This window comes from Lycorma delicatula, chromosome 11 (assembly GCF_047948215.1).
Source record: "Lycorma delicatula isolate Av1 chromosome 11, ASM4794821v1, whole genome shotgun sequence".
Classification (NCBI taxonomy): Eukaryota; Metazoa; Arthropoda; class Insecta; order Hemiptera; family Fulgoridae; genus Lycorma; species Lycorma delicatula.
The window spans coordinates 22,272,521-22,292,413 of NC_134465.1; the positions used below are offsets into that span (position 1 = coordinate 22,272,521).

The 19,893-nt window shown below is 28.4% G+C and overlaps 1 protein-coding gene across 1 annotated transcript in view; it reads right to left on the minus strand.

Annotated features, from left to right (window-relative positions):
- The window catches only part of LOC142332287 (periodic tryptophan protein 2 homolog), a 55,302-nt gene that overhangs the window by 19,928 nt on the left and 15,481 nt on the right, over positions 1–19,893 (minus strand). Inside the window, exons 7-12 of the mRNA XM_075378628.1 lie at positions 16,316–16,512; positions 11,690–11,912; positions 9,691–9,898; positions 7,921–8,069; positions 5,776–5,923; positions 4,490–4,646 (exon numbers count right to left, since the gene is read on the minus strand). Coding sequence (XP_075234743.1) covers positions 4,490–4,646; positions 5,776–5,923; positions 7,921–8,069; positions 9,691–9,898; positions 11,690–11,912; positions 16,316–16,512 — 1,082 coding nt within the window. The remainder of the gene's footprint in view (positions 1–4,489; positions 4,647–5,775; positions 5,924–7,920; positions 8,070–9,690; positions 9,899–11,689; positions 11,913–16,315; positions 16,513–19,893) is intronic.

Below are 19,893 nucleotides of genomic sequence, written 5' to 3' on the forward strand. Positions count from 1 at the left end.
GTTGATGAATGAGAATTTGCTCAAGATTGGCTTAAAATGGTCTAGTCCAGAAACTTAGGTCTTAAAAAAAAAAAGACATCAATTTATGTTAATATTAGGTGCATTCAGAAGGAATTTGACTGAAAATATAAAATCATAAGTAAAAAACTAACACAAATTTAGTTATAATACCTAGTAGTATGAATTCACACTTAAAGGTTTTGGTTGTAGCTGTGAACAAGCCTGTTTAAAGATAACCTTAAAAAAAAAATTATAATGGTTGGATGCAAAGCAACTGTCATCAGCTAACTTCTACTGGAAGAAAAAAAAACTTTTTGAGAGCTTATTATAGTCATGGAACTTAATAACACCAGAGAGCATTAGAAAAGAATTTAAAAAATGTTACATTAGATGGAACTGAATATGATATTCTGTGGGAGAAAATATAAAATAATAAAAAAATATTATTTTGAGATGACAGTAGTGTTGATTACGTCAATTCAAGTGCTCATGGTTGTGATTGAATTTTTTAATGTAATTTTTTTTTCATGAAATTATAAAAAAATTAAAAACTACTATTGTTAATATTTCTTTAAAAATTTTGTACACAATTTTTTTTTTGTTAGATATAAAATTTAAGCAAATATATAGAATATTATAAAATGGTATAATAAAATAGTAATATAATAGTATAATAAAAGTTTGTTTGATATTAAGTAATGATGTATAATAAATTTCAAAATTAGTTTCTTGGTGGTAAAATTCTTTGGTGAAAAAAAAATTTCTACAAACTTCTTTCCTGAAAATTAAATTAAAAAATGGGGGTTCACTTATATTCGAGCAAATATGATATATATTTATCTGTCAAACTGCAGCACGTAAAAAATTACTTGGGAAACATTTGAAAAGATATTAATAATTTTCTGGTAAGAAACTGAATTTACAAAACTAAAAACCTTTATGACTGTACCATAATATGAGGGTCATTCCATAATTAAATTGCTCTGGAGATGAAATGGTTCATTTAATCAATGCGATATTTTTTTACTTTTCAACGTAATCTCCAGTAACATTAATACACTTGTCCCATCAGCTTATTTATGTCTGCTGGAAAGAAATCTTGATGTCAGAGCCAATTTGTACATTTTCTTTGACATCGTCATTGCCATTAAACTTCTTAGCTTGTAACGCTTCCTTGAGTGGACTGAACAAGTAGACATCTGATGTCAGGCAGAATAAAGAATGAAGTGAGGCCGAGTCAAAAGTAAATAGGGGTGAGGCAGTACAGCATGCAATTTGTTGATGGTTTCTTGAGTTACCTGAGTGAGCTGTGAGGACGGGCATTATCATAAAGCAGAATACTGCCTTTCAGTGAGATCCAGATAAAGCCAGCAGTAATGAAAAAACATTGCCGACTTTAATCTGTTGATAAGTGTCTTATGTGTTAGTATGGTGGATGTCTTGTTGTATGTGGTGCACTATTTATTGTTCACTGAACTTCAAGAAAATCTACAAAAACTTGGCTTTTTCATCACAAAAAGGAAAGAGAGAGGGGAGGTAGATAGATAGAGAAAGAGAAAAAGAGAGACAGATAGAGAGAGAGGGGGAGAGAGAACTGCTGCCACAGCAACTACAATGTCTGATTAATCACACATGGCTAGAGATATAGTACAATTTTGATATTTGTTGAGCAACAGATGTCTGGAATGCTAATAACTGAAACACACTAAGTTGTAAAATACACTTGCAGTTTTTCTGGAATTTTTGGTAAATATAATTAATGTGTTAAATTTAAATGTTTCATTATTTTAACATGAAAACAGACACCTTTTTTTATGATTAAAGTAGTTGATGCCTTAAAGGACAAAAAAAGTACATACTGTATATATCTGGTGATTATAAAAACCCTTCTAAAGTACTTTAGTTAGTTAAGTTATTTCTTGATACCAACAGGAATATTTTTAAAAAAATTTTTATATAACTGTAATCATTCACAAGCTACTAAATTTTAAAAATCGTTTAATTTTTAAATAATCACAATATGTGTTATCACTAGAAAATAAACACTCAACTAGGAATTAGAAGATTAAATTTAACATTTAAAAGTTACTGTAAATAATTGACAAACTACTATGGAAAGAACTACTTTTTAAAACTTAAGTGCATTTCATACATCTACATAATCTTATATACTCATATTAAAAGCAGATTATATAACAATGTGATACAACGTATAGTGGTTGGGTAGAGAATTTTCTAGGGAAAATATGTCATTTATACTTACTTTATTTTAAAAATTAATTCATTAATTAAGCTTTTAATCCCCTGGAATTTACAGAGTGAACTGTGCTGACAGCCTGAGTCTTTTTTTTTAATTTTTCCCCTAATAATACTTTATTTCTTAAAATGTTATTTTCACTAACAGCAACTGATTTCTACTGTATTTTTTTTTTTAACTAAATTAGGGCCAGTATATAATTAAATAATTGTAAAAAAGGTATTAAATAACCCAAGAAGATGAAATCCCTAATTATAAATAAATTTTGCACTAATAAGTAAAACATTTTTGTACAGGTACGCTTAACTGGTACTGTTTTTTTTCTTCTTATGTTACAAGCATAAAATAAAATTATGTATAGGCCTATTAAACATACTTACTAACTAGAAAATGTAGTTAATATAAGCCCCCCTGGGCGCAAATGATCACAATTAAAACAAAACAGCATCCATATAAAATTAAAGTATAATTTCTTATGAAATCAACTTTTGTTATTCTAAGACATAATATTTTGTTTATACACTAAACTGTTCACTATTTACAAATCTGTTTATGATTTATATGGATCGTAATCTGTTTACAAAGTAGTTGTATGGTCCAACCTGTATAGCTACTTTGTTTTTGTCAATATCAGAAATGTCATTATCACTCATGCCTAATATTATATAATCATTATCACTAATTTCCACTGAATCTTCAATGTCTGATTAAGGATTAGTCAAACACAGAATTATTTCATCACCACGAATAAAAAATTTAGCCATTACAACACAAAGCACTAACTACACGTGGAATTACATAAACAACCAAAACGGTTCTCTCGGATAGTAACGTGAATACAATTTATGAATGTAACAAAAAACAAAACCTTCTGAATAGAATGTGTTATTGTTTGTAAATAGAAAAAAGTACCTTAATTCATAACAGAGTGCATTACTAGTGTTACCAAAATGAATGTTCATGTACAGGCATAGTAAATAAGATCACAATGTACTGGCACGTGTGTCGCCATACAGAGACATTTGGGCGCCAACATTGGAAACGTTAGGAGGAATTAAAAGGTTAAGTACATTATCGAATTATAAACAAATTCTAGTACCCTGAACTTAAACTACTGTATATCTCACTGTTTGGAAAAGAATCACCACAATTTGGATTTAATATTGGATTTTACTCTTCAACTGCTAAACTATTTTTTTTTAAAAAAACTTTGTTTTTTACATAGCTCAAGAGGAAATAATTACATATGGATGGTGAATGAAAGGTCACAAAATGTTACTATACTGGATTGGGAAAAAAATTCACCCAGGAGAAAATATTTCCTTTATGAATTTTACAGAATTCATTACTGTGTGCTGTCATACTTTTTTGTTGAGGCAACAATGTGCCCGCACATTATAATTAATTATAACTAGTGCGCAGTGGAGTGAGGAAATTTAGTAGAAGTTCAACTTAGAACAACTAATTGACTATCACTAACTTGCTAACTTTCTTGAAGAAGTTTGGCTCTTTTAACACCAAAGGCTTTTGCTATACAACACCAAAATGCAATAAAATCATAATGAAGAATTTCATGAATCAATAAAGATTTTGTTTATTAACACAAACAAAAAAAATTGTGCATTATCACTCATAATAATTATTACTGGTTCATCTGTTAACAACAGGAGAATGTTGGAAAAGAATGCTTTATGGTAAGTTCTACCTTATTCAGTTAACTGCTGATTAACCATCACTTTATATGGGTGATGGTGGTTTACATCTATAAACCTCAAAAATCATAAATGCTAAATGCAGTAACATGGTGGGTGGTAGACTTGGAATACTTATCTGAAAGTCTCAATATCATGTATGCAGATTGAACATACTCTTCTGAGAGGTTTTCTTTTCATTATCACACCAGTTTTCCTAAAGTTTCCTATTTACTTCAAGGCTGTCTTCTGAGTGGAAACTTAGCCATGCATGATAATCTATATTGAAATAAAGATGAAATAAATACAAAGCTTTAACAAGAGTTGTCACTGTTTGAGAACATCTTTATACAGAATACATGGTGCTACATGTTCCAATACTCAATGGCAACTTAATTGGCCAAGAGATGGTTGCTAAAGGAAATGGTGGGTACACATTCCTGTTCCCTCATCCATGCCAAATTTATTAAAAAATCCATTTTTATTTGCCTTGATGGATCATATACAATAATAACTATTACGAAAATAAATAATAAATTACCATCTGAAATTAATTTGATAGACTCATATGTAGTACCACGTTCAACAGCATTCCATATCCTCAATGATTTATCCCAACTAACAGAAGCTAATGTTGTACTCGACAGAATAGGACTAAAAGCAATACTTACAACTGGACCTTCATGACCAGTTAGAATCTACAAAAAAAAAATTATAATCACATTAAAATATAATAAATAGTTGGCAGAAAATGTAACAATAAAATAACTCATTTTGATATTACGATATGATTGTTAAACAAATATCTTACTTCTTCACCTAACGTGAATTTTGATATTAATATCTTTGTCAATTGTCACCTTATTTTTTTTTTAGTGTTCCATTTTGTTTGCCTGTTCCACTGGTCTGTGAAACCTCATTTTTACTTTCAACAAATCCTTGATATCTCTGATATTAAATTTGGTTGTAGTAGACAGTGATCAATCTTGATATTTATTGCAAAGTGTACAGGCTACTCGTCATCATAATTGTTCACTACTGCATTAGTCACCTTAGTGCTGTTTGTAACAAATGGCAGACAATCTAATTGGACTAACTGCACATTTAACTCTTTTATACTGTCTTTTATTTGTCTGTTTTATACTGTTTTCTCGTTTATATTGGCTGTATTGCTAGATTCTTGAATTCAGCAGAAAACATATATCAAGAAATTATATCTACTGGATTGCAGGCGAGCGGTGTAGTTACAAAGCCTATATTTTTATGTATAGCTGCTACTACTGGTGTACTTTGTGTAGCTGTAAAACTTTCTATCCAATGCACTTTGCCATTGAGATGTTTAAATTTATAGCTACAAAACCAAATAAAGTGATGGAGGGTAGATGTAAGTTTGCTGGTTTCAAAGTTATATATTGACCTGTAGATGAAATTTGATGACCCTGGGGCTGAAATGTGCGATGTGTGACTCTCTCTAATTTGGCTACCTTTGCTGGTGGTTCATCAGCCGTCTGCATGTCTGCTGTATGAATTCCAGACATTCTTGGATATAGTATTCCAGTAACAGACTCAACTCTGTACTTTGCCAATAAAACTGATGGACAATTACAACTATACTATTTTTTTTTTTTTTTGGCAGAGATAAATTATCTTTTTGATACAGTGTAATTCTATTTGTCTATAGTAAAATAATAAATCTAAATTTATGGATAAAAAGAAATTCAGACAACCCTGAACTCAGCTAATAAAATTTTGTCCAAGTAGAAGTAGATGTAAACCCATGCTAATTCAAATTCATTTATAAAAAGTTTATTGAAAACGGTAACTTACCTCTAATAGTCTTCCAATTTTCAATGACCAAAGATAAATTTCAAATACATCTTGTCCACCAGCTGCAACAAATTCACCAGTTGCATCTAAAGCAAGGCAAGCAAACTGTACTGGTCTAGGTGACGTAAATGTTCTAAAATTTCGATATCTGAATTGAAAATAAAGAAGATAAAAATTACACAGGAAGTTAAAAAAAAAAAATGTTGCTCAACTTACCCAGAATCTACGTAAAGCATAAAATTTAAACTCTTATCAAAGTAAAAATTGATAAATATATTTCATTTCATCCTAAAATTAATCTTTTTGAGATATACATTTTTTTTCATTTTATACCCATAGGAGAGTGAGTTTTTTTATGTTCTGAAGGTTTTTTGAAAGATTTTTTCAAATATCTACACTCTCAAAACTACTTGGTCAAATTGCTTGGTTAATTTTTGTGCAAAAAAAAAGTTTTATAAAGCAATTTTTGTAACTACAATGAAAGAAATTCCATTGCTTTAGCTTAGAAAAAAGGTAAAATAATGTAAAAATATGCACTCTAATGAGTGCACATTTTTATTCAGGGTTCATTTACTTAAGACCACTATCTGAAATATCAATTCAGATTTAAGTCTTAAAAAAGTTAACAGGAAAAGTAAAAGGTCTGACTTATTAAAATAGCAGAAAGGTACAAGAGTGGTTCAAAAGTAATGAGACTTATTTTCGCAGAGAAATTTCAAGCATGCAAAATGGTAATCTTGCACAAATAAAAGTACCCAGTCTACGTCCCATATCAATTTCCTTGATTATTGTAGTCAGAGAGGCCAATGATTATTTGCGTAAAGTGAGTGATTACCCACTTTTGCCTATCATGGAAAATATACTGAACGTCATTACAGCATTTAGTTTTGTCCATTTAAAAAAAAATCAGCTTTTGAAATGTACAAAATGTTAAAATGGGCAATAAATGAAGTACGCAACATGTTTTCATTGGTATGCTGCATTTTTGGTCGACGAGAGAGCATGGAAGCAGAGAAAATGGTGAAAGCAAAAAAATCTGTGAAAAAGCAAAAGCTGCATGCAACACAGTTAGTCACAATGATTGTTTTTATCATGAAAGATTTATTTACCACTACAGAGATGATTGTAAATGCTCTCAAGTATATTGATGTGCTGAAGATAATGCTGAATCACATAGGAAAAAATTTCCTGGAAAAATGAAAAGCTTTAGTTGCATTATGATAATGGTGCGCCTCCATGTTGCTCAGAATTTTTTTGTAAATTTTTGGATGGAAATAAATTAGAATTGTTCCTCACCCACCTTCCTACAGTGCAGATCTAACTCATGCAACTTCTGGCTATTCGCAGAGGTGAAAAAGGTACCTGAAAAGGATATATAAACATTTGAGACAAATCTAGAGGTCATAAAAGCCTTGGAGAAGAAATACAAAGTGCTTTCAAAAAATGGCTTGGATTCATGTTTGTAAGATGGTTCAAGCTCTGAAAGCAGTGTAATGCAGTAAAGGGAAGCTATTTTGAAAAGGAAGAGGTATGTAAATTCAAAATAAATTTTTTTAACTACAGCTGTTGTTGCATTAATTTTTGTAGCGTCCTCATATAAGCGTTCACATAAATTCAATCTAAACAAATTTATTATTAAATAGATAATAACTTAAACTATTTATTAAATACATAATTTATTATTAAACAGATAATATTCAATTAAATTTGATTAAAAAAGATCAATTAAACAACAAAGATACTTCTTTAAAAACCTAATTGATACTTTATACCAATTTTGATATAATCTGGTCAGTATGGATGATCAAAATAGTGGGAATTTAATAAAAAAATATGTATAATAGAAAAAAAGAGAATGATTGCATCAGAAATGAGATAAGAAGGGTGAGTGGAGTAGAAAAAATTATAGAATAGACTGAGTAAATAAGGTCAAGTTTGTTTAGAGATGTAATTTGAATAACTGAAAGAAGTAATAATGAGAACAATGACAGAGTTGAATTAAAGGAAAGAAAATCATGGCAGAACCCAGGATCTGGTGGACAAACAAAATGAAAAATGATGTTATAAGGAATGGAAGAAATATATGAAGAGGATAGGTAAAGAGAAAAGAATGAATACAGGTGCAAGAGAAAGTGTAATACCAACCTTGTCATATCAAAAGCTCTTACAGTACCATCTAATGATGCGGAAACTAAAAATTTTCTATTGTTAGCAAATCTAATATCCATAACTCCAGATGTGTGTTCATTAAACGTAACGAAACAGAAACCAGTTTGTGTGTTCCATAATTTCACCTAAAACGAATAAAAAATAAATTATTTATAGAATACATGTATTTGAGCTTATTTTGGAGGAATTAAAATAAAATGTAGAATGAGAGATTTCTTTGAATATTAGTATTCTAACTGGCAGTTTAATCCAAGTGAAGAATCAGTCAGAGGGACTAAGGGGAAAAAAGCAGGATTAAAATTTGGAGAAAAGATTTAACTTGGACAGAAAAAGAAAAAGCACTGAAAAAATGAATGGAGGCAAAGAAGAAAAGGATTATCAACTGTGCTCGTAGTATAGAAATAAAATATGATAGAGGATTGGAAACCCCTAATTCCTAGCTTCAAAAAATGAGGCAGGATGTACAATTATAAGGAAATCATCTTTACAACAAATCAAAAACTTCCCGAATAAACAAGAGACATGAATTCAGGAAGGAATGAGAAAATTCTTGGAAGGGAGGAGCACAGATTTAAGATACAAACATTAAATGTAAAGCGATTATTTGTAGTGAAGCGATGCACAAAATGCATTGAGTTTGAGAAGAATCTTCTAATGGCATTCTTAGATGTAAGAAGAAATTTTGAATAGAAAAAAATAATGTGATATTTTAAGAATAAAGACCCGCAAAAAAACTCTCATCCTTGCTATTTACTGTGGTGACAGATGAAATATAAACATAGAGTATCCTACAAAGAAATTGAGAAACTTTCAGGACATTTTATACCGGTGAAAATAATGTAAAAAGTTCATATAAACATAAGCCTGGAAACACTGTTTTCTAGTTATGGCTAGCAAATATTTTTGCCCAGCTTTCAGCTCTTATAATAAAAAGACGTCCTACTGTAATTTTTGGGACCCAAATTAAGGAGTAATGTTGGTAGTTTCTTGAGTAATTTGAGCCGGAAAACAGTATATAACAGGTCCCAGAACTGTAACCCCAGAAGTTTTTAAGATATCTGATGTAAAGCAAACATTTTTGTTGTACAACAGATCTGTTAAATGACTAATAAATGCAGAAAATTTAATGACAAAACTTGTAGAGAATTTAATTCTGAGAAAATTAATGTAAATTCAATCTATAAAAACTACATAAAATCTTTTAAAAATTGGTTTTTTATTGAAGCAAAACAGAAAATCGTATTATTCTTTCTGTACCTAATAAATATTATTTTTAAAGCATTTTTTTTACATTTTTCAGTGTATTAGCATTTACTAATGAAAGGGTCATTTCCAACATGTTCATATTTAACCAAAATTCAGAGAACCTAAGAACAATGCCAGATTTAAAAAAATCTATTTATTGTTGAATATGCTCTTATAGAGAATGTTTTCTTAAACTTACATCTATTAATATTTTTTCACAATACAAAGAGAAAATGTGATTTTTTTAGTGAAAATTCAGTACATTTCCACTAAACATCATTTAATATATGCCAAGGGTTATATTAACATGTAACTGGTGAAAAGATACAGAATATGTGTAACCAAGCAGTTTAGATAAAACAAAGAAACAAATTTCCCTATCTGGATTAATTTATGTAGCACTAATGGCTAAAATAATGAAATAAACTTAAAATTACAAGTACGACAAACTATTATACTAATAAAAAAATGATTTAGATAAAAGAAAAGAAGAATTAATACCTTTCCATCTTCACCACCAGTAGCAATATACAACCCATCAATTGAATATGATAAACAAGACATTGTAGACGAATGTGCTTGTTGTTTCATTACATATGTTTCACTTTGCCACTCCCATACAAGAAGCTGACCTTGTTTCGAACAACCAACGGCTACCCAATCGCCAGCATTATTAATAGTAAGTGATGTTAAACTATTTTCTGAAATGCTATAAAAACAAAAATTAACGAATATATAAAAATATAATATTTATTTTTAATAACAATTCAATTTATTAATTTTTTTTTACTTTTCATAAATCCTCATACGTGCTTTCATTGAGAATGCTGCTTATAGGAAAAATATACACAAGAGAATTGTATTACCATGTCGATCTCCACGGTCCATGGTGGAATAGTAGCATCTAGGCCTTTCATCCGCAGGTCCCAGGGTCAAATCCTGGTAAGGCGTGGCCATTTTTCATACGTTACAAAATTTCCATTCTATATTTCCCACTCACAAGCTTCCAAGCTTACTTGTTGAATTAATAATAAAAAAATTACTCCTTTAATTCAATGATGTAAATGAGAAATATAATTTAACTTAAAAGTTGAAATGAACATCTGGTGAAATGCTCAGTCATCTTAAACTTCAACATAATGTTTGTTGATAATTTGATGAGTTAAGTACAACAATAAGGATCTCACTGAATCTTAAGATTAGTTTTCCCTGACTTTTACTGAGCCATTTAGTAAAAACTTCCTGACTCTCATAATGTTATGCTACTGCCATTTACTCTGCAAAATATATACATATTATATATTTTTTTTGCAGCCTCCATTATTCTCATAGCTGCCAAACATATGCCTCTTTTTATTATTTATTATCGCATTCATTTTTTAAGTTTAATTTTGAAAGAGTTTTCTACAATACACATTTAAAATTTGTGATAAATAGTTTCGGTAAATTAATTATATTGCTAAGTACAAAAAACCAACAATATTCAATAAGTTTCTTGCATAAAAATGAACATCATGGTAACTAAAAGTAATAAAGGTAAAAAATAACATCTAACGAAAAATGCATTTACTACAGCAATTTTTAAAAATAATTGGCTTGTACCTAAGATTGTTTAAACATTTTTCACAAAAACTAGCCTACATTACTTTACTAAGTTAACAAAAAACAATAATTAATAACTTGGTTGTCATAAAAATGCTAAAAAGCAAAAATTTCAATTTAACAAATAATAAATGTATTTTTAAGGAAAATTACAATTTAAAGGAACTTAAAGGAAAACTAAAAGTAATGAGTATAAGAAAAATAGAAGAAAACACTTTATTTTGTGTAGAAAACAAAAATTATAATTATTAGCATTTACTTGAAAAATATTTTGTCTTATACTAACCCTTTAAAAAAAAAAGATGAGATCTCATTTTACAAATGAATTTTGTACGAATAAAACACAGGGCAACTACTGTTCAATATCTTTAGGTTCCTAATAATTTGCCCTTTTCTGAAAGTTTAATTTTGGTGGCTATCTGTTTTTCTTATGCCAAGAGTGTAGCTCTCAACATTTTCCTTCCTTCCTCCAGTTTTTTAATTTCTGCTTGCATTTTCCTTTCCAGGACTCTATTCTGTTCTTGAAAGAAGTCTTTTACATTTTCTAAAAGACATTGTTCATATTGTCTTCTAGAGATTCTCACTGGAGTGAGCACTTTTTGGTAATGAAAACATTCTCCTTGCCATCAGCATCTACAATTGTATAAAAACTTTTTGTTGATAAATTATTGTGTCTGTGCAAGTTCTCCACAAGAAGAGAATTATTTATGGAAAAGCCACCTCTGAAAATGCAATTTTCTGAAATATTTCTGACTAAGTTAATATTTTCTGCCATGTCCTGACTATTCCTGCTTGTGAGAATCATTAATAAACAAGGGGTTAATTGCGTACAATAAAAATTATAGAACACATTAACAGCATTTATTTTGCTAAATATTTAGAAATAAACAGAAATTACCTCAGAGAATGTATTAAGTTGACCTCAGGCAATTCGTGTATAAAAAATGAACCGTTACTAAATCCAGTGATTAATATATGAGTATCTCTATGATAATCAGCAGCAGTTAACTTAATTTTACCTTTAATAAGATCTGACAAATAATGTTTTGATATCCTTTTATACTTTAATCTTTCTGTATCAGCAATTTCTTCACTATTACCATCATCATCATTAGCATCTTCTGTAACACATAAAACCTCAACTTTTAGTAAATCAAAAAATCTACAAATATTATTGAAGATATTTCTTTCAAGTATTCGGTATTCCAGCACTATAATACAAATAAACTAAAGGTGAATCTGTCATGACACATACATTGTAAATATTGACTTTTTATTTCCGATACAAATCACACAAAAAAAAAAAAATCTAGCTACCAAAGAACTGAATGAAAAAGAATTAATAAAGTTTGAGAAAAAAACAACCATCTACTGGAAAAATAGTTAAATACATTATATGAAGTACACGGATGCTGAACAACCATCTGTTCAACCTAAAGTATATCAAATATTCTCAAGTGTTAATCTGAAGAGAAATATTACAAAAAAAAAAAATATTCTATAGTAATAAAAATAAAACAATTGAAGACAACAACATAAAAATTTTCAATTTCTCAATTTCCTATTTAATAGAATGTTCAGGAAACACATTTAAAATCTTGAAAACTTCTGGTTTAAAACAGTCAATGAACCTAAAGTTTTCTTTAATCTTATAATAAAATGAAAACATCAAATTATTATAGAAGTGTCATTAATATTAAAATGATCAGTGACAAAAATTTTAGTGCAAAGCAATGCAAAACTGATCATCTACATAAATAAAAATGTAAATGTTCGTTTGTTAAAAATCTAAAATCTCTGAAAGTTCATCATTGATGCTTTGAAATTTTGACACATTTCATTTGAATGCATGCGTGTTTTTATATATTTACTATTTTATACACCTAAGATGTCATCACACCTGTGACAGGTAAAAACATGTTTTTTTTTCAAAAACAACACTATCTGTTGGATGTAAAAGCAACACATGCTATATTAAATATTTTACGATTCCATTTCAATGTTTTCAATATGTGTCCGCTATAGACGAAAAAACTACTGGACTGATTTATGCATGGGGAAAAACGGAGAAAGGGAAAAACTAGAAAAGGGGAATAGGGAAAAATCAAAAAAGGTAAAAGGAAAGAAGGGGAAAATGAAAAAAGGAAATGGAAAGGGGAAAGGAGAAAAAGGAAAGAGAAATGGGGGAAGGAATAGGAAAAGAGAAACAGACGTGGGGAAAAAGTAATATGGTAAAAATTAAAATAGGGAAAGAAAAATTGGAAAAAGGAAAAGGGTAAGGTATAATTTTGTAACGTTAATATTTTATCAAACTTTCAATTGTGTTCATTTAATACTATATATATATATATATATACTCAAATCTAGCAATAGCAAAGCATTGCCGGGTTTGCTAGTTTTATTAAAATAGTTTATACTAGAAAAAATAATTAAATAGTTAGCTATGTTTTACTGAATGTAAAAATATTATAACATTTAATAATAATAATTATTCATTATGTATCAAATTTTGTTACAAATGTGATAATGAGAGATAATTTTCATTTTTTTAAAAGTTTTTTCAAATTTTACAAATCACTATATTTCTCCTTTGATATTGAAATGATTTCACAATACAATTTACTTGGTTTATTCATTTGTAGTCTGTAGAGTATCATAATTTTTCTTTGTGACAGTTACTCAATTTTGAAATAGGTCATTGTACATATTTTTCACATTTACGGTACACCTATGATAAGCTGAAGTTTGAATACATTTTAAATGTTTTAAGGTAATATTTAAAAAGAAACTGAGCTCAACAAAAATCATATCTTGGTTAACTTCAATAATGACAAATGGAGAATTAATTCTAGTAGTACTGAATTCTGTTGACCAATCACTTGATACTTCTGTCCATTTATGACGGTTAATTAAAGAGAAGTTTTTATCGCACTCAATATAACTATGTCCTCTTTCTTGAAACATGACTGTGATTTTATTGAATCTTTTTATTTCATAAACTATGAAATGTAAAGTTATATGAAAGCAAAATTCTTTTGTTGTCCAGCATGGGACTTACAAAAAATATTAAAATTTTTAATATCTTTAGTCACACAAAATGATACAGAAAAGATGTCACTTCATTTGAGCCTTTGCAATGATTTCAGGGTTTGTGTAAAAGTAGGACGCATTAGTGGATAAAACTGTTATGTTGAAGCTTATAAAAAAAGAGTTATCTTTTATAATAAACAACACTGAATGTTATATTTGAGGTCGGTAAATTTTTACAATAATGTAATGTTATAGCTGCCATATTATTGAATTTTCTAGCCTCAAACTTGGTTTTTTCTTCCAATCATACCAAACCTGTACCCTAAGCAAATAAATTTTATTTTGAATTTCTAAAGCTTTTAGTGATGTTTCCAGCTCTAGAATTATCAGATCATAGTTTGTTTTTTTTTTAAATATGAAATAATAGCAGCCTTTTTTACTTTGTACACATCACACCTGCTGCAGGTATTGAAACGAGGATATCCAAATTTTATATTGAATTTATTTACAAACATTTTTTTGTATTTCTTTAGAAGTTTTTTTAATAGGATGTTTTTCTAAAAATGTTTTCTACATTTTATTAATATTATAAGTGTTAGCCAAATAAGTCATATTTAATATTTTTTAAACTATAATGTGATTTTTCATCTTTAAATGATGCAATAAGATTTATTATTTTGTCTTTGGTATCATCTGGTAATTTGTTGAGCTTATTTTTACTTTTATCTCTATGATCATCAATAACAGCATCATTTTCGGGAAGATGTGATTTCAATAACATAGTTCATCTATTAGTTATTCCATAAATACTGAAGAATGCTCTATGGCATACAACACCCTCTTGATTTCCAATTTCATTTTTAACTCTGGCTTTATATACGTAAAAATCTGTGTGAAGATTAGCATCATTTCATATTTTTTAATTCTTCTCCAAGCTACTGGGTTAACTGTAATTAGCTCTGCCATATATCTCTTTTGTTCATTTCTGTCAAACATCTTGTAAAAATGAATAATTTATTTTATTTTTTCATCATCAATAATTTTAAAACATTTTTCACGGCAATTGCATGGCTCACCAGTTTCACAGGTGTGATTTATAATGTCTTTGGGCACATTTTCATAACAATTTTCCTTTTTTTAGTGTTTTTACAGAAGAAAAACTTATCAAATTCACTTTTCATAACTCAAAAAACATGTAATTTAATAGCTTTAAAATTGCTATAAAAATAAACAGTGTAAACACAAAACACAAGCAACCACTTTGAGAATAAAAGCAAAGGATAACCTAGAAAACAACGTTATAACCAGCTGTTTAGGAGATTGATCACTCTTGTCTTTTCAAAGAGTTCTTTGATCATCTTGCATTGTTGCCTGTTTCTTTGACCAAACATAATTAGACAATAATATTTTTTGCAAGATTATCATTAGGTAGAGAAAAAGTAAAAATAAGCGCACTTATCATTCAAAACATGGAAAATGGAAATTTATAGTGTTAGCTGTGCAATCTTTAAGTATGATGACAGAAAATCACAAATCATCATCATTAATATTATTATTTTTATTGCAATGGCTAAAACATTGTATGCTTTATGGCAATGGGTAAAATCCAAAATCATGTTTAGCCATTCCAAAATCATTACTAGAGAAATCATGGTGCTATAGTTATGACCCCCAAAACCAAACAACAGTCAAGCCCATGGAAGTCTCAATGTTACCTTGCTCACAAAAAAGCTTCATCAAGTATAGTCAAACATCATGACAATGTGCTCATTTGTTTTTTCAATGAGAGAGGGGTGATGCATTTGGAATTCATTTCAACAGGTCAGACTGTTAACCAGGGTTTCTACTAGGAGGTTTTGAGAAGGTCGCTCAACAACTTGCGGCAAAAAGGCCTAATTTGTGGGAAACAGGCGACTGGTTTTTCCACCATAAAAATGCATCTACCTACATAAATCTCTCTCGCTAATTTTTAACAAAAAATGGTATGACTCCCTTGCCTCACCCTCTAATTCACCCGATTTAGCTCTGTGCAAATTTTTTTGTTCCTGCGAATGAAGAGGGACCTGAAGGAAAGCATTTTACCAACATGAATGAGGTGAAGAGAAATATGAGGAAGGTCAGACATCACAACGGATGAATTTAAAAAAATTTTTGGATAATGGAATAAAATATTAGACAACTGTATTAGCTGTGATGGAGAGTATTTTGTAAAAAAAATACATAAAATAAAAAAAATTCTGGTCATTTTTTGGTACACCCTTGTACATATTACTAAATACCCATAAACCTAGATTGTCTCTTTTTAGAATTTTTGTCAGCTTTCTCTTCTTTCATTATTCTTATCTAATCTAATTAATCTATTAATTAAATCCTATATTGGAAAATCAGAACGACAGGCTTACATCCTAACACATTCAACCACATGGATGGAGATTTATGTTTAAATATATATATATATATATATACATATATATAGGCATTTAAAGCTTTTTACCTTGCTTATCAGTGGTTTCAGTTTGTTTAGTAGTTTCAGCACGCAATTCACCTTTACTTAAGTCTATATCATCCTCCTCTTCTTCTGGAATAATTTCACTATTGCGAGACTTCTTTTTCTTTGGAAAATCAGATGGTTCTAAGGGTTTAAGTTCATTTAACTCCAAATTACTTTCCCATATACATACTTGACCATTTCTAAAAAATAAAGAAAAGGATACATTCTCTAATGGGGTTGCCAATTTGACAGGGGATCTTTTTTCTTGTAATTCTACAATATCTGTTAACAAATTATTTTTTTAAATTTATGAATGATAACCTGATTAATAAATAATATTTATACATTAAAAATATTTTTGTAACCTCTCTACAAAATTTATATGCAAAAAAGGGTTCATTTTCAAACTTGACATTTTTCTCCCCTGACAGACTTATAACAAATTAAAAATGTGGGTTATGACATGAAAATAATTGAATACTATAATTTAAATTGCATAGAAAAATATTATCATCAATTTAATTAAATTATAATAAAACGTTAAAATATAAAAATGAAGTTACAAATCAGAAAAATGTTGAAAAAATTATATTCAATAAATTATTTTTATAGAAGTATATTTTAAACATATGATATAATTTAAAATTACTAGTTTGACCACTTAAAATAATTAAGCAAAATGATTTTTTTAGAGTACTAATAGTGTTCTCAGTTAGCGAGTGTGGCTTATTTCTGTGTTTTGGGATATTGTTATTTCTGGGATATTGTGGAAAAACAATTTCAATTCTCTTCAGGCGTTTTAGATAAAAATTTATTAAAGCAAATTTGTTACCTACAATGTACATAAATAATCAAAAAATTGAAAAAAAAAAAAATTAACCCCTCTCTTAAAATTGAAATACAAAAATATGTTTTTGTTCTTTTGCTCTATCTTCCTTGGATTTAAATATTTTTCAAACAATTTCTGAAAGTTTGTACTTCATATCTAGAACTATCAAGAAATGTCTACAATGTTTTTAAACATAAGACTCCCAAACCTAAAATGCAGAAAAGTTTTTCTGAAAATTTTATTTTTCTTATTGAACTTAGCCTTTATTGAAAGCTAAAAAATCAATTGTTAAATTCGGAGAAAACTTTACTTAGGCAAATTTGTTAGGTTTAACCTATATATGAATATTTTACTGAAATTATCTTTTTAAGATTCATATTATTCCTCTGTACTATTAAATTATATTTAAATTCTATTAAATAAACCACCAAGTACGGAATACTGAGATACGATATATCTTAGCTTGATTTTTCTTTAAAATATTTTCATGGGATCCCACATCCTCAGTCATGATTGAAATAATTCCATTAGCACAATATGAATATTTTTATATACAGGTTAATATTTTAAATAATAATATAAAGCAACAAAAGCTATTCAAAGTATTGCATGACTTAACCAGAGCAGCCGGAAAAGTCATGCAATACTTTGCCAACACTTTTTCTTTTTAGAACATTGTTCTCATTTAGTTCTAACAAACAAATCATAAAAATGGTCACCATATCATTAAAATAAGTTAAAAATGTATAAAAGTTAAACAATTTAGACTAAAATAAAATATCTTTAAACATTTTGGAAATCTTTTAAATTAAAAAGAAAAACATGTCAGGTTACAAAACAATTTAACAGAATTAAATGACGATATTAGTTACCACGTTATTCATATTATAATCATTAAAAGAAATTGTGTTATACAAATGAAACCAGTTATCAATGAAAAGTTAGTAAGACTCCCCAACAAACATTATTCTTATCATTATTAGACTCAATTATTATTAATTCATTTGTAATAAAGTTATTTTCTCTAACTTCTATTTATGCTACATACGCTATGTTAATATAATTTATTTATCTTGTGTTTTGGTGGCTTAATGGAATTTTTTTTTCTTTCAATTATTAAAGGTGGTTAGTTTTTCTGTTATTTTGGGGGTCTTATAAACTTGATTTCCAAATTTATATTTATATATTTTATGCAGCTTAGTAAACCTTTTACATTAATGCGTTTGAACCGATATGATAGCTTTCACCGTTAGTGCATAATGATTATAAAATTTAAATATTGGTAACCATTTTGAAGTGAACCCAATGGCCAATCACGACCATTCGTGTATTCTTGTAATTCTCAAATGATGCTTAATTGGAAATCAAAATCCAAGACAAAAAGTGTTCACACACAAACATACTGAACTGTTTGTTGTTGAAAATTACAAACACAATTTAGAATCAATTCTAAAGCTTTAAACAATTGTTACTATTTTAATGCTAAAAATAGTAACAACAGTTATCAATTTATTATATAGATATAATACTGAAAAAAAAATGTATTGAATAAAAATAAATTTAACAATGTATCAAAAAAACCAATTAATTATATTTGAATAAATAATGAAGTGTATAACTAATAAATATATAACAGCGACAGTGTAAAATAAAATATACTGATTATGATTATATAAACATAGAAAAGACAAGTAAAGTATTTTAAGTGTGCTTTAAAGAATACTGCAATGCCTATTATTTATTAAGTATTACTGGAGTTATAGGAAATTACTAGCTAGGTTGCCTACAATCACTGTGATCATGGCAATTAAATACACACATAATGCTTCTGACAAAAAATAAACCAAGTACTCAAATACAAAAAAAAAAGAGAAAAACTATCAGAACCGTTACTAAAAGAAACTGGAAAACAACAAAATATTAAAAACCATTAAAAGAGAAAAATTAGTTAAAATCTAACTCTTGAGAGCCATTTTAATTGTTAATCATTCTTCAATAAATACTGAATTAATTACATAAATAAATAATATTTTCTATCGATGTTTATTGATAACAAACCAATAAAAAAAAAATGTAAAAAGTATAGTTTGTGTTTGACTCAACTTTTTTTTGGTCAAGAGTATTTTTTTGTTTATTTTTCTTTCTTTCCTTAAACAATAGTTGAGCATGTTTACAATATAAATTCAACCATAATTTTTAAGTGATCTATATGATCATATTAAGGATTGCTAGAAATATCCTGGACAAAGTTAGGGGAAAATATTTAAGTGATAACCTAAAGGCCTGTGAAACCTAGGCCTCTCATGAATTTGCTTTTCTGCCTAGATAATATATCTTATGTATAATACCTTATTTTTCATTGCTGGACAAGAACCATTCCAAATGCATCTGTTTATGATGAGGAAGGTCCTATAAAATGCTTGCAATCACTCTCCTGAGATTGCAAACCACAATATTCTTGATACTTCAGGATGTTGACAGGAAATGCTCAAACTTTTTATAATCAGACTTAAAGGAGTAATGTATAATCTTGGGTGGCAAGGTTCTGGTAATCATTAAAGATACAGAACTGGACGGGCTACAGTAAGTCAGATTTTTACAAGCAAATGATAAGCTGCTGAAATTTTCTAGGGACAACCCAATTAATAATAAACAAGACAAATTGCTTATTTTCAAGTGTTTTATAAGTACTTTTTTTTTGTTAAGTAATTATTATTTCTGTATCATTTTTATTTATATATTCCTCAATATA